This window comes from Melanotaenia boesemani, chromosome 8, assembly GCF_017639745.1.
Source record: "Melanotaenia boesemani isolate fMelBoe1 chromosome 8, fMelBoe1.pri, whole genome shotgun sequence".
Lineage (NCBI taxonomy): Eukaryota > Metazoa > Chordata > Actinopteri > Atheriniformes > Melanotaeniidae > Melanotaenia > Melanotaenia boesemani.
In genome coordinates, this window is record NC_055689.1 from 37,009,927 (window position 1) to 37,031,644 (window position 21,718).

General features: G+C 47.3%; 1 protein-coding gene across 1 annotated transcript; it reads left to right on the top strand.

Annotated features, from left to right (window-relative positions):
* The first annotated feature begins 7,165 nt into the window (after nt 1-7,165).
* On the top strand, nt 7,166-14,291 carry LOC121644898 (armadillo repeat-containing protein 1-like). The gene is made up of 7 exons (XM_041993149.1): nt 7,166-7,493; nt 8,899-9,092; nt 9,632-9,723; nt 10,164-10,353; nt 10,464-10,580; nt 10,708-10,782; nt 12,811-14,291. The coding sequence occupies exons 2-7, from the start codon at nt 8,931-8,933 to the stop codon at nt 13,000-13,002; spliced, it is 828 nt and encodes a 275-aa protein (XP_041849083.1). The 5' UTR covers nt 7,166-7,493; nt 8,899-8,930; the 3' UTR covers nt 13,003-14,291.
* The last annotated feature ends 7,427 nt before the right edge of the window (nt 14,292-21,718 follow it).

Consider the following 21,718-nt stretch of genomic DNA (forward strand, 5'->3'; position numbering starts at 1 on the left):
TCTAAAGAAACTATTATTGTTTCCAGGTTATTGATGGTAGAATAATCTATTATATTAATTAGTCTCTGCATGTTAACAGAGGAATATCTGCCCTTTATAAAGCCTGTTTGATCAGGGTGTATAATGAGAGGAGTTACTTTCTCTAACCTTCCAGCTAATGCTTTGCAAATTATTTTAAGGTCCGCATTTATCAGTGATATGGGTCTGTAGCTAGATGGTATTGTGGGTCTTTACCTGGTTTTAATAGTACAGTAATGGTGGCAGAGTTTATGTTTGGGGGTAAGTAACCATTTTCCTTTATTTGTGTCACCATTTTGAAAAATGTTGGGGCCAGTATTGACCAGAATTCTTTATAGAACTCTGCTGGGAAGCCATCCGGACCTGGGGCTTTTTTACAGGGCATATGTTTAAGGGCTTCATGTAGCTCCTCCACTGTGAGGGGGGAATCTAAGGCCGTGACTTGTTCCTGCTGTAAACCTGGAAGATCTATGTTGTTAAGAAAATGATGGATATCATTGTCTGATGGATCTAAGTGTGATGTATACAGAGTTTTATAGAAATCTCTAAAGATGTTGTTTATTGCATCTGGGTCATGCGTAATATTACCTACTGAATCTTTAACAGCCGATATGGTAGATTTTTCCTTATTTATTTTTAACTGGTTAGCTAAAAATCTTCCAGGTTTATTACTATGTTCAAATGTCTCCAAGCGTAATCTTTGCACCAGAAATTCTGTTCTCTAGTTAAGTATTAAATTTAATTGAAGTCTGGCCTTCCTTATTTGGTTCATCGTTGGTGAAGCACTGTAGGCGTCCTCTAATGATTTAATTCTTATTTCTAATTCTAATATTTTTGAGTTTTCTTTCTTTTTTTTTTATGTGATGTAAAAGAGATGATTTTGCCTCGCATTTCCGCTTTCCCTGCTTCCCACAGAACACATGCTGAGACTCCTGGTTTGTCGTTGCTTTCTAAGTATATAGCCCATTCTTTTGTGAAGTAGCTGATAAAGTCGGGATCTTTAAGCAACGCTGTATTAGATCTCCAGCTTTTAGTCGGTGGTGTGATTCTCGTGTTCCTCAAAGTAAAGGAAACTGGTGCATGGTCGCTGATAGTGATGGGGTGAATCTGGGTCTCTGAAATCTCACTCACCAAAGAGCTGCTAACCAGAAAATAATCTAGCCTAGAGTATGAATGGTGAACTGAGGAAAAGAAGGTGTACTCTCTGATATTAGGGTGATAACACCGCCATATATCGCAAAGTCCAAAATCTTCCATATATTGTTTTACAGTGTTTGTGGATTGCCATTTTCGATGATATACAGTGTTACTAGATCTATCAGCTGAGCCCAGAACCATGTTAAAATCCCCTCCTGTGGTTAGTGGGCTATCTGTGTGTTCAGAAAGTGATGTGAAGAAAGAGTGAAAGAAGGAGGGATCGTCAACATTTGGGCCATATAAGTTAGCTAAGCATAACTTCATATTTTGAATAGATAATTTTACTATGATGAATCTCCTTTCTGGATCTGTGATAACGCTGATTTCTGTGAATGTTATTTTTCTATTTATCAGAATGGCTACCCCTCTCTGTCTGGAGTTAAAACAGGCTGAGTAAACATGAGGAAACTGGGTTGTAGAGAGAGCATTAACTGATGTTTTTGTCATATGAATCTCCTGTAAGAACACAATGTCTGCCTGCAGATCATTTAATCTATTAAAGATTTTTAGTCTCTTCTCTCTGGTCCCAGCTCCGTGCACATTCCACGTGATAAATCTAAGGATGGTCATGCTTGTGGTGAAAAAGTGAGTGTTGGATGCTTCTTGTTAATATAAATGTGTATGTGTGTGTGTGTGTGTAAGTGTATGAATATGTATGTGTAATGTTGTGTGCCTGTGTTGAATGTTATTAAATGTACTTGAATTAATAAATGTGAGTTTATGGTTATATATGCAGGTATTACTAAATGTACTGTGCAGCTTAGCATTAGTGTTATATGGTTCCGTGAGGTGGCAGCTAGAAAAAAAGAAAAACAAAAAAGAGTGCAGAGAGAGAGGAAAAGAAGAATAAAGCAGGAAGAAAACGACAAAAAAGAGGGGGAAGTGGGTGAAAAAAGAAAACGAACCCATAAAAAATAAGTCCATTTTGTGAACATTAGAGACTGGCAGTATTATTGTCTGATGTGAACAAACATTAAACTCTGTGACTTAAGTCCAGTGAGTCTGATTAGCATTATATCGCTGAGTGTGGATACATATCTGAGGTCAGTAGAGCCAGGGAGTGGTGTTATGGTCACGATGTAGCTGTCCATTAACGTAAAGCTTGTCCACCGAGATGACAGCGAGGGCTCCTCCGTCCGGGAATTTCCTCCTGATGGGGAACAAGCTCTTGCGACGCTCCTGGATTTCTCTGGGAAACTGATCGCTCATGCTAAGGTCAGTCCCACGAAGCTGTCTGCCGCAACGCTTCACCTCTTCTTTTTCTTTGTGGAGAACGAATTTAGCTACTATCGGCCTGGGTGTGCCCTCCGGTTTTTTTTTCCCTATGCGGTGAACCCGATGAAAAGAGATGGCTTTTACCTTTTCCTCTGGAAGTTTAAGGTTGGTTCTGATGAATTTTTTAACAGCTGCCTCTGTATCTTCCTCCACCTGCTCTGGGATCCCTGAAATAACTAGGTTATCTCTCATGCTATGGCCCTGTAGATCTAGGACTAACTCTTTCATTTTTTTATTTTCCACTGATAGCCGGCTTACTCCTTCCGTGAGGGTTTTCACCGAGTCTCTGAGGGTGTTGTTCTCCGTAGCAAGAGCTTCCACCTGCTTTTGGCTATATTCCAAACTTTCCCTTAAAGATTGAAACTCACGATGAAGAACTTCCAGCAGGGAGAGCCGGGCATCGAGGCTGGATAGCTTCCCGTCAATGGAGATTAGGATATCCGTCGTATCGCTGCCGGTTGGAGAGACTGGGCTGGTGGCTTCGGGGGATTCCGCCGGGCGAACTCTTTTAGAACTGGAGCCGGTTTTTGAGGCCGTCGCTGCAGCGTTAGACTTGCCCATTACGATCCGCTGGAAGCTTTCTTCGATGAAATCCGTCGGGCTGATGAGATCTTCTTCGATGTGATCCAGAGTGACCGGGTTAGTGTGGTTTGGAGTATATATATATATATATATTTTAATATTTCCCTGTTAGCTTGTGGCGTTTTGTTTGTTTTTTAGTAGCGCGCCATGTTGATTCTGCCAAGTCTCGCCGAGTCTCGCGTTACAGCATTCTCCTCCTCTCAGCAGGAGTCAGGCGACTGTTCAGTTGTACATTAAGGCCCAGTTGTTGGTAAAATGCACTGCTGGTGGTCTAAGCTAGCTAAGGAGGCTTCCTGTTAAAATGTGCTGCATGTCAACCACCTGTGAGAGTCAACTGTGTCTGACCAGCAACATTTTGTTTGTTCAGGAAATACAGCGACCAGACCAACAAGCCCGAAGTCCGCCTCTTATTTCCACACACAAAGCAGAGTAAGTAGTTTAAAGATGGACCGAACCGAGACTGAACTGGTTACTTATTTTGTTCATTAGCACAGGAATAAATTTAATGTTCTACTGTTACGTCATGAAAACTCAACAAAATGTTTCACTGGTTTTACTGGTTTTACTGGTTTCACTGGTTTCACTGGTTTTATTGGTTTCACTGGTTTTACTGGTTTCACTGGTTTCACTGGTTTTATTGGTTTTACTGGTTTCACTGGTTTCACTGGTTTTACTGGTTTCACTGGTTTCACTGGTTTCACTGGTTTTACTGGTTTCACTGGTTTCACTGGTTTTACTGGTTTCACTGGTTTTACTGGTTTCACTGGTTTCACTGGTTTTACTGGTTTCACTGGTTTTACTGGTTTCACTGGTTTTACTGGTTTTACTGGTTTCACTGGTTTCACTGGTTTTACTGGTTTCACTGGTTTTACTGGTTTTACTGGTTTCACTGGTGTTGTACAGGAAAGGAAAACCTTGATTATGTAATGAACTCTCTCTGCCTCAGCTCTCCTCCTGATTGGTCAGCCCGGTATATATTGTTCATGTCTTGTGTTGATGTTGATGCAGTTTGCTTCCAGTCCTGGATGGTCAGTCATATTTCAGACCCGGTTCATTCATCTTCCCATCTTTGTATATCCAAGGGAAAAAAACATAGGGCAGTAATGATTGTAAAGGATAAATTGAATAAGCTGTGGAATACTTACTGCTAACACTTGTTAACAGGAGCATGTACAGATATAAGGCGAGTGAAGGACGGCAGACAGCGTTATATCGGACTATAGCTGGTAAGCAGAGTATTTAACAACAGATACAGCCTGCTGCATTCCTCGCTGCGGGTTGCCGAGTCACTTGCTGAGTCGCTGCGGGTTGCTGAGTCACTTGCCGAGTCGCTGCGAGTTGCCGAGTCGCTGCAGGTTGCCGAGTCACTTGCCGAGTCGCTGCGGGTTGCCGAGTCGCTGCGGGTTGCCGAGTCACTTGCCGAGTCGCTGCGGGTTGCCGAGTCACTTGCTGAGTCACTGCGGGTTGCTGAGTAGTTGCTAGGTTGTTAACTCTCGTTTTCGGGGTCTGATTTAGGTTGGAACATGTGTGGCTGTATGTTTTGTGTTGACATTGTTTACTGAGTATTTATATTCCTTCGGTTTGTTTACGAGTTCTGCTGGTGTTATGATGAAAACGGTTGATGTTGCCTCTGACGATTGCAGGTCAACTGCAGTGTTTTTTCCCAGCTGTTGACCGATCACGGGGAGGCGGGGCTCTTTGTGCTTGTTTCTAGCAGAGGCTGACGTGAGGGCCTACGGAGAGATCGATGTAAAATAAATAACCGGGTTTGTGAAAAAGGTTGGATTGATTCCTGTTCTTGTGGACTAACATATTAAAATAAATTAGCCTGAGATGAGCATAATCTGCCACTTCATAGCTGAAAATAGGATTTATGTCAGATGTACAACATTCCCAAAAAAAACTAATTTTTTTTAAGTACTTACAGCTAAAGCATTCGATTCCATCCAGACACAGAAATAAAAGAACCCCCACTGTCTCATATAGAAAACCTCACACTTCTAAACCAGAAGGGGAAGGGGTAGAGTTCTTTGTTTTACACAGTATATATATTTTTTACCTTGTCCTGTCCAGCACAGTGGCGGCAGAATGATGGTCTGGCTGCTGTGTTGTGCTGAACAAATTTGCTTTGAGTGTAAGGCTCCTCTTGATCATCTGATTTATTTTATATTAATTTACATGATGATGAATCAGCCCTGGACAGACTGGAGGCATGGGAGTCTGATACCACTGTAAACATGAAGCTGATTGGGAAAAGGCCTGACTCAAAGCTAATGAACAAATGATACGAGGATGATGTAGAAGATAAAGGTCGATAACGGCTGACCTGCAGTCAGCTGGTCGCCTGACTCTTGTGTGCATGGGATTTTTCCAAAATGCACAAATACAGGAAGAAAGTTGTTGAAATCTAGATTTGTTGGAGTGCAAGTGCCACACTAAACTACGTATGTCAGGTATTTATCCAGATAGCTTTGAACTGAAAACAATCTGTTTCAATAGGCTTTGGACTTCTGCAGGCCAGCAGGATGATGGAGGAGGACAGACCTAACATCCGTAAAACCTGGAAGCAGGAAGGGCTTCTGGTGCTGAGATGCACAGACTGGCATACATGACTAGACCTCTGGTCTGCAGCACAATGACCTTTGAGACACGGCCGTGTTTTTATTTATTCATTTATTGTCTTGCTGTGCTGTTTTCTGTTAAATGTTTGTTATATGTACAGTATCAGTGTATCTGTGTTCAACATTTTCAGACCAAACTTAATACAAATACCTTTTTATTTAACATAAAAAAATAAAAATAACCTTCAGGGTCTGCCAGAAAAGTCCTTTTATTTTGAAAAGCGCAAGAATTTTATCATTTTTGTTTCTGTTTCGTGTTAAAGTTCAGTTTATTGACTTTTCCATCCTTCCATGTGCTCAGGATTAAAATGTTTTGTGAGTAGCGTTTAGCTGGTATATTGATAAGATTTAATCAGCAGAGACGTCGGGAGAAGACACTGGAAACAGTTTTGGAACCAGAAGGAAGTTTAATGACAACATTCAAGCATGTATGTTCATGTGGGTTAATACAGTTTACTCAGTCACAGAAGCCACATTCATTACATTTGGGATGAATTTACACCGTTTTGCTCTCACCACATAAATTCTGGGAACAATTTCAAGTAAAACTTTAAACTTTTCTGTCTGAGGAGAATATTTACTCGCAGGAGGAGAAACCCCTTTTATCAGATATGTTGACTGTTGAAGCAGCCTGGACACATATTTTATGAGTGAATGTCCAGACGTCTGCACCAGATTCACCAAAGTTCTTACTGATGCAAAGACTGGATCAAACTCAGACGCAGACGTGAATTTCTCCAGAAAAAACAGCACACTGCATATTTAAAACCAGGAAGTGTAACATGAAACCTGCCGCTGATGCTCTTCCAGCATCATAAGGATAAAACATTTATTTGGAAAAATATTCCACGTACAATCCAAATTTCCGGTGTTTTTATCGCAGTGAATGTGACGTTTTGTACTCATTTGGAAAGAGGTAATGTTTGGTATTCAAAGTAAACATTAATATAGGAGTATTGTGATTATATTATCGGCGAAGTTTCATGTCTGTAAAAGCAGGTAGACGTCCGTCTTTTCTTGCATTTATTCATGAATTCAGTCAGTACATTCACTCAGTCTGAGATTCTACAAGCCGGTAAAACTCTTTCAGCTTTTTACAAAAATATTCTTAAACAGAATAATATGTTAATAATCTGCTTTTCATTTAAAAACAGCTATTTTGTGATTCCACACTCTTTCTGTCATATTGTCACGAAAATATTCTGCATGGAATTTTTAAGTAAGGTAACACATCAGTACTATATTATTAAAAACTCTTTTCATCCGATTAATTTGTATAAATTAATCGTACAAAGCCGTACAGGTTAAACAAGAAATCCTCCTTCCGTTGGAGTTTAGGTAATCAGGGGTCAGAGGTCAGACTGGAAACCATCAGGAGATGATCTCATTTCCTGGTTCTGTCTTTGATGGTTTGATCCTGAACCAGAACTGTTCTCAGATCACACCAGGAGCTCCCCGGCATCCGTGTACTGACGTCATCGGGGCGTGGACCTTTAAATCTTACATCACCACCGCTTATTGGTTCACATCATCACATGGCCGCTGGACAGCCAATCACAACCTCTGGTGTTGACGGGTCACCGCTCTTTCTCTTTCCAGCAGGAAGAATCGATGCGTCGACTTGAGCACAATCAGAAAAACCGACGGAAATATTCCCATGAAACAGCGCGTGCCAGCTTCAGCCGCACTACCAGGACCGTTAACGGACTTCCGGTCTCCATGTTGGTTCTCGTAACGGCCTGAGAGCGACGGGGGAGAGGCGAACCGGAGAGAGGACGTCGGTGCCGGTAACCGTGTGAGGTGAGCTCAGTTAGCATTAGCATTAGCATCAAGCAGGGAGTCAGAGCATCACTGAGTGTGTGCGTGTGGCTCCGGTGTGTGCGCGCACCACCAACTTCTACATGAAAAACTGAGGTTATCATGATTCCTGAACAATGCACGCGCACCCAAAAACATCAGGGAGTAACCTCAGAGACGAGGATGTTGTGGTGAATTCAGCATCCCCGATGAATCTGTGAACTTCCGGTTAAAGCGATGAAGAGTCCCCAATTGTTCTTCATCACACGCTTTATTCGTCATGTTTATATTCAGACCCGCAACGTTCCAGGAAACGTTGCTTTAGTCCATCTGGAGGTCCAGCAGAGTCTGCAGGACTCTTGAAGACATTTATGACTCCGCCCTCCTCTATGCGGTGGTCCTCTGGAGCCTGTGGTGGTGGTGGCGAGAGGAGAACGTTAGCAAAGCTGACATCCTCCACATGAGACAGTAGGTACTGAGACCAGGGGCGCTGCTAGGACTAAAGCTCTACTGGGGCACATGCCACCTACCACAGAACCCCGATCCACCGCGTACCATCACAGAACCCCGATCCACCGCGTACTATCACAGAACCCCGATCTGACCCGTACCATCACAGAACCCCGATCCGACCCGGTACCATCACAGAACCCCGATCCACCGCGTACCATCACAGAACCCCGATCCGACCCGTACCATCACAGAACCCCGGTCCGACCCGGTACCATCACAGAACCCCGATCCACCGCGTACTATCACAGAACCCCGATCCGACCCGGTACCATCACAGAACCCCGATCCACCGCGTACCATCACAGAACCCCGATCCGACCCGTACCATCACAGAACCCCGGTCCGACCCGGTACCATCACAGAACCCCGATCCACCGCGTGCCATCACAGAACCCCGATCCACCGCGTACCATCACAGAACCCCGGTCCACCGCGTACCATCACAGAACCCCGATCCACCGCGTACCATCACAGAACCCCGATCCGACCCGGTACCTTCAGAACTCTGATACAGCCGCATACCGTAGCGGAACCGGGCTTTAGGACTTGTTCCTGACAGTCTGGATGCTCCTTTTTGCTCTTTGCTGCATTTCTTCAGCAGAGATCTGGAAGCGCGACTGGTCTGACCACAGTCCAGGTTTCCACTGTGTGGTCCATCCCAGACGCCTCCGAGTCCAGATCCTCTGTATCTACCGCCTCTGGAAGTCTGGACCAAGTTTCCATGCGGCCTGTTCTCTGCTCAGTAAAGTCTGACTGAAACCTATTCAGCTTCATGAACATTAAAGGAAAACCGTGACAGACCCATCAGAACCAGAGCTGGAGGACCAGACCCCCCAGCCTGCTGCACAGCTGTTAAACAGACGTAGTCCTGACACTGTCCGTCTGTCCTCCTCAGGTTTTTCTTGTATGGGTGACTGAGCGGCGGCCATGAGCGGCGAGCCGGACGCCCTGGCCGTGGTCAACCAGCTGAGGGACCTGGCCGCGGACCCCATGAACCGCAGGGCCATCGTCCAGGACCAGGGCTGCCTACCAGGGCTCATCCTGTTTCTGGACCACTCCAACCCTCAGGTGGTCTACTCCGCCCTCCTGGTGAGTTTCAGGTGATGGGACGGTAGACCTGTAAAAGGTCCAGATGTTGGAGCCCAGCAGACCTTCTGTCAGGAGGATTCTGGCTTATATCCGGTCATCCAAAGACCTGATCCAGAGTCCTGATCCAGTTCTCATTTATGTTTCCAGGAAAAGACTGCTTTATTGAAACCTGTTCCAACATGAATCTAAATCCAGTATCGGATCAGAACCAGGGTCAGACCAACATGTCCAACGTTGGTTTATTGATTATTTGTTTGTTCTGATCCTTCTGGAACCAGAAGAGCAGAACTTAATCCAGAGTTTAATGTTTACAGCAGGTCAGGGCGCCGTGACCCGTTCTGACCCGATCAGAACCATAACAATACTGATGTGATACGTGTATAATAGTAACCAGTTTCTGCTTTAAGGCCCGTTTCACTTCCACCTCCAGACCAGTTCTGTTGACCAGAACCACCGGATGTCCTGGTCCAACCAGAACCACCGGATGTCCTGGTCCAACCAGAACCACCTGATGTTCTCGGTTCTGCTTGTCCTTCCAGGCGATCCGATACCTGGCGGAATGTCGACCCAACAGGGAGAAGCTGCGGGAGGAGCTGGGAATGATGCTGAGCCTCCAGAACGTCGTCCAGAAGTGAGTTTGGTTCTGACCCAGACAGGTGACTGTGCCTCAGTTCTGTGGGCCGGTTCTGTCACCTACTAAAGGTTCTGAGTCCGATTCATTGGATCCTTCTTCAGTAGAACAGCTGAAGCTTCAGGATGTTCTGATGAAACGGATCAGAACCTGAGCGGATTGGGGATAGAAACCCTAACAGACAGAACGGTTCTGGTTCTAACTGGGCCTGAACAGCAGTTTATCTCTGAGGTGGCAGAACTGACCTGGATCAGCTGTTTGGGTCCGGGTGTTCTGATTCTGTTTAGCTGACATGGTAAATCTGGTTCTGAGAAGTTCTGCTGCTGAAACATGTGCTGGTTCTGTCGGGTCTCTAGGATGGTTTTCAGTCCGGTGAAGAATCTTAATGTTGTTTGTGTTTCTGAAGAACCTTGGTCACAGAACCGCTCTGTGCTCTGCAGGTCCACGACTCCCGGAGAGACTAAGCTGCTGGCATCGGAAATCTACGAGTTGCTGCAGGCGGCGAGCGGCGCCGACCCGGAGCCGGCCGAGGAGGCCGTCAGCGGCCGCCGGAAGGCCCACTTCTTCCTGGGTTCTAGCAACAAGCGGGCCAAGACCGTCATCCTCTACATCGATGGGCTGGACGACCCGGTGAGTCCAGAAAGTTCAGAGGTCCACCGCTGGGTCAGACCCGGATGGAGAGGGGGTTCAGGTGAAGGACCGGCTGGCCCAGTTTGACCCGTATGACTCTTTGTCTCCAGAACCGGAGGAGTCTGTGTGAGGAGGCGCTGCTGAAGATCAGAGGAGTCATAAGCTTCACCTTCCAGATGGCCGTGAAGAGGTGCATCGTCCGGATCCGTTCGGACCTGCAGGCCGAGGTGAGGCAGTCTGGACCAGAACTGAGCCTGAACCTGAAGCTCCACTGGTTTCAAGGTTCTGAGCCGATTGTGACTAGAAATGCAGTGAAAAATGGATCAAGTTTTCTCCTGATCCGGTTCTGTTCAGGTTCTGGGATCCGCCATCGCCGCCACGCAGGTGATGAAGGCCCAGCAGGTGGTGAGAGCCGAGAACGGCGACGAGGTGAGTTTCATCTTCGTCCGACGCTGATGTAGGTGATGTGTTACACCAGCAGGGGGCAGCAGAGCCCCACACTGAAAACACCAAACCTCATGATGTTCAGCAGGACTTCTTCTCTTCTGACAAAAACTTTACAGATTTTTATCAACAGAAGTCTTTACTTCAAATGGAGTAAACAAAAGATTTAACCAGGATGAAATTATAGGGCAGCATCGGGTTCTGGGAAGCAGCTTCTGGTTCCAGTTCGGACCCGGTCCAGCTTCAGAACCTCCAGAGAACTGGTCTGTTGTTCCAGCTGGGGTTGGATTGTTCCTGAGGTCAGAAGCAGAACCAGAACCTACTCCAGGAGTCCAGGAACACATGGCCTGATTGACACAAACTGGTCACATGACCCTTTCTGTCCAGTCATACACCCCTGATGATGATGATGATGATGATTCTGGCTCATCAGGATCTGGTTCAGTACTGAGAACGTCAGCTGCAGGAAACAGTTTGTTTCCTGATTGTAAAGGTCCGTTGCTGCTGGTATAAACGTTGTGTTGGTTCTGATGTGACCTGGTACCAGACCCGCTGGGTCCAGTCAGCACTTCCAGAACCAGCTCATCGGCCGAATGAACTGGTTTCATCAGAAAAAGTGATCCAAACCTTCTGGTTCATTCAGACCTCCACCTCAGAACTACAGGACTGATTAAAGCACTGAACGAGGTTACCATGGTTACCATAGTTCGGGCAGTGAAGAAGACAAACAAGATACCAGATGGATGGCCTTCCTGATCCTGCTCAGGGTCCAGTCTTCGTCAGGTTCTAGGTTCTGGTTCTTTCCTGATCCTGTTCAGGGTCCGGTCTTCATCAGGTTCTAGGTTCTGGTTCTTTCCTGATCCTGTTCAAGGTCCGGTCTTCATCAGGTTCTAGGTTCTGGTTCTTTCCTGATCCTGTTCAGGGTCAGGTCTTCGTCAGGTTCTAGGTTCTGGTTCTTTCCTGATCCTGTTCAGGGTCCGGTCTTCGTCAGGTTCTAGGTTCTGGTTCTTTCCTGATCCTGTTCAGGGTCCGGTCTTCGTCAGGTTCTAGGTTCTGGTTCTTTCCTGATCCTGTTCAGGGTCCGGTCTTCATCAGGTTCTAGGTTCTGGGCTTCTTTCCTGATCCTGTTCAGGGTCCGGACTTCGCCGGGTTCTAGGTTTCTTTCCTGATCCTGTTCAGGGTCCGGTCTTCGTCGGGTTCTAGGCTTCTTTCCTGATCCTGTTCAGGGTCCGGTTTTTGTCGGGTTCTAGGTTCTGGTTCTTTCCTGATCCTGTTCAGGGTCCGGACTTCGTCGGGTTCTAGGTTTCTTTCCTGATCCTGTTCAGGGTCCGGTCTTCGTCGGGTTCTAGGCTTCTTTCCTGATCCTGTTCAGGGTCCGGACTTCGTCGGGTTCTAGGTTTCTTTCCTGATCCTGTTCAGGGTCCGGTCTTCGTCAGGTTCTAGGCTTCTTTCCTGATCCTGTTCAGGGTCCGGTCTTCGTCGGGTTCTAGGCTTCTTTCCTGATCCTGTTCAGGGTCCGGACTTCGCCGGGTTCTAGGTTTCTTTCCTGATCCTGTTCAGGGTCCGGTCTTCGTCGGGTTCTAGGCTTCTTTCCTGATCCTGTTCAGGGTCCGGACTTCGCCGGGTTCAAGGTTTCTTTCCTGATCCTGTTCAGGGTCCGGACTTCGCCGGGTTCTAGGTTTCTTTCCTGATCCTGTTCAGGGTCCGGACTTCGCCGGGTTCTAGGTTTCTTTCCTGATCCTGTTCAGGGTCCGGACTTCGCCGGGTTCTAGGTTTCTTTCCTGATCCTGTTCAGGGTCCGGTCTTCGCCGGGTTCTAGGTTTCTTTCCTGATCCTGTTCAGGGTCCGGTCTTCGCCGGGTTCTAGGTTTCTTTCCTTATCCTGTTCAGGGTCCGGTCTTCGTCGGCTGCCCTGTGGGACTCCATGTTGTTGTAGTTAGACCTGGATCTGCTGGGTCTCACTGAACCCGATTCAGGTCTGTCTTTTTAACTCTTGACCTGTCTTTGTCTCCAGGTTCTGATCCCGTTTGCTGAGGACGGTTCTGTAGTGGTGGAGCAGAATGTGGACCTGCCAGACTACCTGCCGGAGGATGAGAGTCCATCTGAGGAACCCGACAAGGCGGTGAGCCGGGTCGGATCGAGTCAGGACGGGGCCGGCTGGCTTGGAGCTGCTGCCAACTTCCTGTCCCGATCCTTCTACTGGTGACCCTGTAAGACCGCCCACCCTCCTGCACTGCACCGCTCAGAACCAGAACCAGAACAACCTACCAGCTGCCAAACATTCCGTCTGATCCGGAGCAGAACGTCATCAGAGACCCACCATGAGGCTCTTCTCCGCATCTGACACAAAAACCATGTTGTCTTAACAAGCGGGACGAATCCTGCTGAGACCCGAACCGGGTCAGAACCCAGAACCCAAACAGGAAGCACCAATTTTCCTGCTTTTAACTTTTTATTATTTATTCCAACTGGCCAACGTGTCTCAGGACAAGCAGCTTCACGTCAGTCGGTTAAGATCCACAGACCAGTTCTGACCCGGCTCAGAACTGATCCACAGACCAGTTCTGACCCGGCTCAGAACTGATCCACAGACCAGTTCTGACCCGACTCAGACAGCAGACGGAGTTGGTTCTGATCCGTAGACACCAGAACCGTTTCAGATCAGAATCCAAACCCAGGTTCTGCTGGTTTTCATGTTACAGAACCATGAGTCCAGTTAGTTCTGACCCGGCTGGTTGGCGCTGTTCTTCACCAAACAAGCAAAGAGATCCGACCCGGAGTCTCCACTGTGTTTCTGATGGGTCGGAGGTGTAGAACCTTCCAGAACCTCTTGTTTACATGGACCCTGACTGAATGCCTTGAAACTGAACTTTGCTTTGAATGTGTGGATCAGAACCAGAACCAGTGTTGTGTTTGATGGTGTCAGTGTTACCCATTTCCCACTAGAAGCTCGACCCAAAACAGGAAACGTTCAGAACTTCAGATCTCAGAGGAACAAACGCTTCTGACCAAACCGAAGCTTTGAATATGCCAGAAGAATGAAGAATGAACAGAACTTTCCAGCATGTTGCAGGCCCGGCCCCGCCCACCAAACCGTCTGTCCAATCAGATTCCTGATCACCTGTCTGTTTCAGCATCATGTGTCCTCCTTCATCACTCACTGTGGTTCCATCAAAGCTTTTTTTCCCTGCACGAACTGAACAACACTGCAGTACCAGGTCTGCCCTGGGACCAGGTCGCACCCAAGACTGGGTCGGACCCAGTACCACGTTGGACCCAGGACTAGGTCTGACATGTCAGTTACTCAGATTGGACATCGGGTTGGTGTTATAAGCTTTCTGATTATGGTATGTTAATCTGGTGTCATCGATCTGCTCCTGTAATATCTCTCCTCAGGTTTTTTTCAGGTTTTTGACATCTTGCTTACCCATCATCATCATCATCAGTGCTGTTCTAATGATGGTTTCCTGAAGTTTAAATAAAATCTGTCCTGAATGTTCTCTGTGATTCTCTTATTATCAGTGGTTTCACATTTATTAATAAATAGACCCTAACCCAAAAACCAACCGCGAGGGGGGAGAGACGAAAACCAACCGCGAGGCGGGAGAGACGAAAACCAACCACGAGGCGGGAGAGACGAAAACCAACCGCGAGGTGGGAGAAGCGAAAACCAACCGCGAGGCTGGAGAGACGAAAACCAACCGCGAGGCTGGAGAGACGAAAACCAACCGCGAGGCGGGAGAGACAAAAACCAACCGCAAGCGAGGCGGGAGAGACGAAAACCAACCGCGAGGTGGGAGAAGCGAAAACGAACCGCGAGGTGGGAGGAGTGAAAACGAACCGCGAGGCGGGAGAGACGAAAACCAACCACGAGGTGGGAGAAGCGAAAATGAACCGCGAGGCGGGAGAGACGAAATCCAACCGCGAGGTGGGAGAAGCGAAAACCAACCGCGAGGTGGGAGAAGCGAAAACGAACCGCGAGGCGGGAGAGACGAAAACCAACCGCGAGCGAGGCGGGAGAGACGAAAACCAACCGCGAGGTGGGAGAAGCGAAAACGAACCGCGAGGCGGGAGAGACGAAAACCAACCGCGAGCGAGGCGGGAGAGACGAAAACCAACCGCGAAGTGGGAGAAGCGAAAACCAACCGCGAAGTGGGAGAAGCGAAAACGAACCGCGAGGCGGGAGAGACGAAAACCAACCGCGAGCGAGGCGGGAGAGACGAAAACCAACCGCGAGGTGGGAGAAGCGAAAACGAACCGCGAGGCGGGAGAGACGAAAACCAACCGCGAGCGAGGCGGGAGAGACGAAAACCAACCGCGAAGTGGGAGAAGCGAAAACGAACCGCAAGGCGGGAGAGACGAAAACCAACCGCGAGCGAGGCGGGAGAGACGAAAACCAACCGCGAAGTGGGAGAAGCGAAAACGAACCGCAAGGCGGGAGAGACGAAAACCAACCGCGAGCGAGGCGGGAGAGACGAAATCCAACCGCGAGGTGGGAGAAGCGAAAACCAATCGCAAGGCTGGAGAGACGAAAACCAACCGCGAGGCGGGAGAAGCGAAAACCAACCGCGAGGCTGGAGAGACGAAAACCAACCGCGAGGCGGGAGAGACAAAAACCAACCGCGAGGCGGGAGAGACAAAAACCAACCGCGAGGCGGGAGAGACGAAAACCAACCGCGAGGCGGGAGAGACAAAAACCAACCGCAAGCGAGGCGGGAGAGACGAAAACCAACCGCGAGGCGGGAGAGAAATGTGATTGGTTGTGATATTGGAGGGAATTTTGACATTTCCAGTCAGTGACAGACGAAGATGAAGGATGAAGAGTCAGAAGATTTTGCTGGAACTGACAGAAATCTGCTGCTGACTCTACTGAACCAAAGAGAACGACAAGCCTGTGTTCATCCCATGTTACAAACCAGGAACCAGCACGGTGAAGACCATCACCTGATGGACCTCAAGGTGGATCCTGATAAATCCAGGACTACGTTCGGACGAATTCCCCTGGTTCTGCACTGCTGCTTTTTATTTACATGTCTATAATCTCTACGTGAAGTCTGGGAAAGTCAGACGCAGCTAGAAGGATCCTCCATGGTGGAAGTGTTTGCAGACGGCGCCGTCTAGCCGGCTCTCATTGGTCAGTTGATGACTATCAGGGTTTTGGTGTGCGTGTAAACTGGCTCACTGAGAGGAACTGATGTTTCTAATTTGGTCTAATGTCTTTCTGTTTGTTCAGGAAGGAAACTGTTCTGTTCTTGTGCTCTTGGCCGGTCTGCTTCTGTTAGACTTGGCTGACTGCTGACTGACGGCTGACTGCCTGCTTACAAAGGCTCAAACTGGAAAAAACCGGTTCCCAGGCAGATCTACAACCCCTGGCAAAAAGTATGGAATCACCAGTCTTGGAAGAAATATGGAATCAGTCTGCTTTTTTGGGGGGGGGGGAGCTCCAGTCCTTTCCTTTTTCTTTTCCTTTTCACCTGCTTCAGATTAGATTTGCTTGTTAGTCTGCAGTTAAAACAACACCTGTGACCACACCTTGGAGACCTGTTTCACCAAGGGGACTGGCATGAATCATGGCTCCCACACAGGAGATGTCGCTTGAAACAAAACAGAGGATAATAAAACTTCTTGAAGAAGGTAAATCTACACGCAATGTTGCCAAAGATGTGGGCTGTTCAGTCAGCTGTGTCTAAGATATGGACCAAGTACAAGGAACATGGGAAGGTTGTTCAAGCTAAGCGTACTGGTAGACCAAGGAAGACATCCAAGCATCAAGACAGAAAACTTAAGGAAATATGTCTTAAAAACAGAAAATGCACAACAAAACAAATGAAAAACAAATGGGAGGAAACTGGAGTCAATGTATGTAACCGCACTGTGAGGAATCGCCTAAAGGAAACGGGATTTTCATACAGGAAAGCAAAACGAAAACCATCATTGACACCTAAACAGAAAAGAACAGGACTACAATGGACTATGGAGAAGCAGTCATGGACTGTGGAGGACTGGATAAAGGTTATCTTCAGTGATGAAAACATTAAAATTTCCACAGTCCTTGATGACATGGGGCTGCATGTCAGGTAAAGGCACCGGGGAAATGACCGTTGTCACTTCCTCAATAAATGCACATGTTTACACTGACATTCTGGACAGTTTTCTTATCCCATCAATTGAAAAGATGTTTGGGGATGATGATATCATTTTCCAGGATGACAATGCATCTTGCCATAGAGCAAAAACTGTGAAGGCATTCCTTGAAGAAAGACGCATAAAGTCAATGTCACGGCCTGCAAATAGTCCGGATCTCAGTCCAATTGAGAATCTGTGGTGGAAGTTGAAAAAAATGCTTTGTGTTTTATACATTAATATATTTTATTATACTTCTTACTATATCGTTTACCTATTTCTCTTCTATTTATTTCTCTTTTAACAAGTACTATTATTGCATGCTGTTAGTACTTGGTTATTTTTCATCCCAAGCATTTCATTGCATCGATGACTCTGTGTCGAAACTGCACACAACAAATAAACAATCTTGATCTTGATCTAGTGGGACCGTGGTCCCGAGGGGCCGGACCCAGGTCTGATGATGATGGCCGCTCATCATAAACTCCAGTTAAACACAGAAACCAACCGGCAGGTCAGAACCATGGGTCCAGACACCAGACCCGAGCCAGCATTAGTGCAGCGCCTCCACCGCTGGACTGCGAGCCGGACTGAGCCTCCCCCGGACTGACGGTGTCGGTCTGAGCTGGTCTGAGTGTTCTCTGTGGGTCCGCTGCTGAACCAGGGCTTTGTTGGGAAGTGAAGGCAGAGCCAGATGTTGGTGTCAGACAGAAGACGAGCTGATCTCTGCAGAGAAACGCTGCTGTTGTTAGAAACCGCTCGTCATCCAGAGGTTACTGCAGGTCAGGAGGAGGCGGGGCCAGCGCTGACTTTCTGCTGGACTTCAGGAAGAAAGTTCCTCTCTTGTTTTTGGGGAGAATGAACTTTGAATTATTTATAACAGCCACATTTTTCACATCCAGTATTTGACTTCTACAAACTGAAGAGATGCTTTTTAAAATTTGTTATTTTTTTATTTATTTGATCTGTTTCATATAAAAATATTCTTCACATTTATCGGAACCACCTGCTGTACGATAGTTTCTCACTGAGACAGACTCGCTGATTATAATGTTCATGTTGTGTATTAATGTCATTTATTTATTCTCAAGTGGCTTGCAGAGCGTTGGACACCTAATATGTATCCATCAGTTGGACACGGGTTGGCCTTGAGGATGTGGTTTGATCAGGACGACCTGGTCCTCACCGTTCTTGGAGGACCTGCAGATCTGCGTTCAGTTCTTGGTGGAAACTTTTCCAGGTGATTCGCAGCTTTGTTTTCTGCTGCTGCTTGCATCATCTGGAAACTCCCCGTCTGATGTTAGACTTCATCCAGCTTGTTTGCCTTCCTCCCACGCGTCGGATCTGAGGTTTGATGATTAACTTCTTGTGAAAACCGGCAGAAATCTGTCGTCTTGGTCACCAGGATCCATATAAAGCTTCCTGCTGTGATTAAACAGTGATGTCATTTTAACACAATGACTCATGTGGAAATCTGCAGAGACTCCTGCTTTAATGGTGAAAAATCCTCAAACAAGTGAAAGTGAAGAGAGCAGAGAGGAGCCCAGTGCATGATGGGACGTCCCCCAGCAGCCTGGGCCTCTAGCAGCAGAGCTGGTCTGGTGTTAGCTGCAGTCTACATGTAGCAGCTCTTTTCTCCAGGAAGCAGGAGGAGCTGCTGGCCTCACCCCAGCAGGAGGATTCGTGTTCAGACTGCTGCTCCCCTGTTGCTCAACCAGAGCTGCGTATTTTCACCATGACAGCAGCGCTCTGAGCGAGTCCTGACAGACTTCCAGACGCAGCGGGAGGTCTGGAGATCAGGTTACTGCACACTGTTCCCCTCAGGATGAGCAAGAACTCCCCCACAGTTCGCTCTGCAGGAGTAAAAGCTTGAATCAGACTCACCCGACCTCAGCAGAGTAGAACCTGACCTCCTAGAAGCCGAGCCGGTCTCTGTCTGCAGGACATGTCACACAGTTCAGCTGCAAAGACGACCTCAGTGAAATGTCCAGCTTCAACACTTAATACACTGATTTCACTTCCAATAAATGTTAACTTGATGGTTCTTCCAACAAGACAAAAATGGAAATATTATTTTAAAAATACTTTTTCACAACTTGCATCTAGAAGAAGTCATGAAGAAGTGAGCTGAGACCTTCGTTTGGGGTTCTGGAGACCAAACCTGATATCCTGATCACTAGCTGAGCGGCTGTAGCTCAGGAAGGTCGGTGGGTCGATTCCACGCTTCCCCTGTCTGCATGCCCAGGTGTCCATGGGCAAGACACTGAACCCTGCGCTGCCTCCCTCGTGTGCATCAGGATGTGTGAATGTGACGTGCGGCTTAAAGTCGAGTTACATGGACCAGCTTGTTCAGGTGAAAACGAACTCGCTGGATGTTTACGTAGCTGCAGCTCTCACAGACGTATTTACGCTCCAGGTTCTCAAAATGCTCCATTTAACATTTTAAGGACCATCAGTTTGCGTTGAGATGGCGTGTAGAAACAGAGTTCAACGATTTCCAAACCTCATCATCCACATTTTATTCCCAGTAGAAAACCAACACGTCAGAGGAGGAAACTGAAACGTTTCACCATGAGACGGAAATATGAGCTGATGCAGCAACACGTCTGGTACAAACCAGAAACACCTGGAGGAGCATTGGACAACTAACCAGGTTACATGGTAACAGGTCAGTAACATGACTGGTATAAAAGGAGCATTTCAGAGAGGCAGAGTCTCTCAGATGGAAAGATGGACAGAGCTTCACCAATCTGAGACAAACTGGATCTGAAACTGGAACAATTTCAGACTTTGAAGATCCTCCATCTACAGTGTAGAATATCATGAGAAGATCAAGAGAATCAGGAGGAATCTCTGTATGCTGGGGACCTACTGGATGCTGGGGACAAGGCTGGATGCTGGTGATCTTCTGCATTAAAAGCAGACATGATTCTCTACTGGAAACCACTGCATGGACTCAGGAAGACTTCCAGAAACCACTGTCTGTGAACACAGTTCAGCTCCATCATGCAGAGAAGAAGCCAGATGTGAACAGGATCCAGAACCAGCTTCTTCCGTCTTCTCTGGACTAAAGCTCATTTAAAATGGTCTGAGGCAAAGTGGAAACCTGGATGAAGATGTGAACTAGTTTGTGGAAAGCATGGACGGCGTGTCCTGCAGACTAAAGAGGAGAGGGAGCATCCAGCTTGTTATCAGTGGACAGGTGAAAAGCTGCATCTCTGATGGGATGGGGCTGCATAAGTGCCTATGGCGTGGGCAGCTTCCACATCTGTGTGGAGTTCTGGGTCTGACCTCCAGACCTGGAAAAACTCCATGGAAATGGAGTTGTAGACGTTTCTTCCGTGTTAAAGGTGACCATTCTGGGAAGCGTGTCTGAGACCTCCAACCAACCAGATTCAGGTTGTGGTTCAGAAATCTTTGCTGTTTTCCTGTCGGACTTTCTGTCGTCCAGGAGAACTTTGATCTGCTGGAATCAGCTTCTCGATGACCGTTCTTCCTCTTGCTGAGGCTCTCTGACAGAAGACCTGTTTCAGACGTTTCTCCACGGCTGCTTCTCTTCCCTCTGAGGTCCTCATCAGACACAGCTGGGATTCTTTTATTATTTCACTTTCATTGCAGATTTCTTCCTGGAGATCATTAATCTTTGTGGAGCACAGGGCTGTCCTCTGACAGGATGAGACTGGGTCGGGTTCAGGTTTTATTCCGGGTTTTTCATCGTATACCTGGTTCTGAAAAGTTCTGTTTCCAGCTGAGTGTGGCTTGGTGAAAGCCAACCAGTTGGGATCAGCCCAGAAACTGGAGCTCGGGCTCTGTCTCATGAGCTGGGTCTCACTGAAAGCAGAGTAAACGGGACAGGAAGTCCAAACGCTGCCCCTTCACAATAAACCCAGACTCAGCTGGGTCTGAGATGCGCTGGCGTTCCAGCCTCCCAGTCTCCTTCCTTTCACCTTTAAATGTCATATTCTGGTCTCAGCAAGAATTGGTCTGATGGTTCTGTTAGGACCCGGGTCAGGTCTTAATGCTCAAATCCCTTTTTTTCCTTTTTGGCGTGGTTGTTCACATCGTTTCACCGCGACCTTCATCATCTGAAGCGTGAACGGTGCAGTCCTGAAGTGACACGCTCAGAGGACGTAGAGCTTACGGATGTAATTATCCACGCTGCTAACCCCCCGTCCCGCCCTCGGTGCCTTACTTCGTTCAGACGTGTGAAGTGACGCTGGCGTTGAGTCGTTTTCATTTCCAGTAAAAAAGGAAAAAGACAACAACAGTAAACATCATGAAACAGCAGAATTTTTTACTTCTGCGACGTGAAAGTTGGATGAAATGTGGCGTGACGGTTCAGACAGAGGTCGCTTCCACACAGATCAGGTACGTATCCCGTCCAGGACCACATAGGGAAAGTGGTCTGGGTCGGATTTAAAAATCAGATTAGTGCCGTTCAGACGGTCATTAAAACGTCCGACATGAGTCACGAACGGAGAAAACATGGGAACTGAGCTGCAGTGTGAACCGAGTCTGAGAACTCATTCTTGTATTAAGCCAGATCTCCTGCTCTGGGAACCCAGCAGGCAGGAGGGGGTCTTCAGTTTCACCCCATGAGCCAATCACACGTAAGGCCGACTCGGACTGTACCATTATGTAAAGGAGGGGGACCGACGATGTAGTGGTTCAGGCCAGGTTCACAGAGTCGGGTTCAAATGGAGGCTTGTCAGGAAAAAGTGAAGAAATGAAGAAAGACAAAGGATTCATTTAATTTGTTTGCTGAGGATCTGTGTTCAGTTGTTCGTTTTTATTTAAAA

Coding starts and splice junctions, on each gene's coding strand:
- LOC121644898 (XM_041993149.1), top strand. CDS start 8,931: ATGAGCGGCGAGCCGGACGCCCTGGCCGTGGTCAACCAGCTGAGGGAC. Junction 9,724..10,163: donor CTCCAGAACGTCGTCCAGAA/GTGAGTTTGGTT, acceptor TGTGCTCTGCAG/GTCCACGACTCCCGGAGAGA. Junction 10,354..10,463: donor TCGATGGGCTGGACGACCCG/GTGAGTCCAGAA, acceptor CTTTGTCTCCAG/AACCGGAGGAGTCTGTGTGA.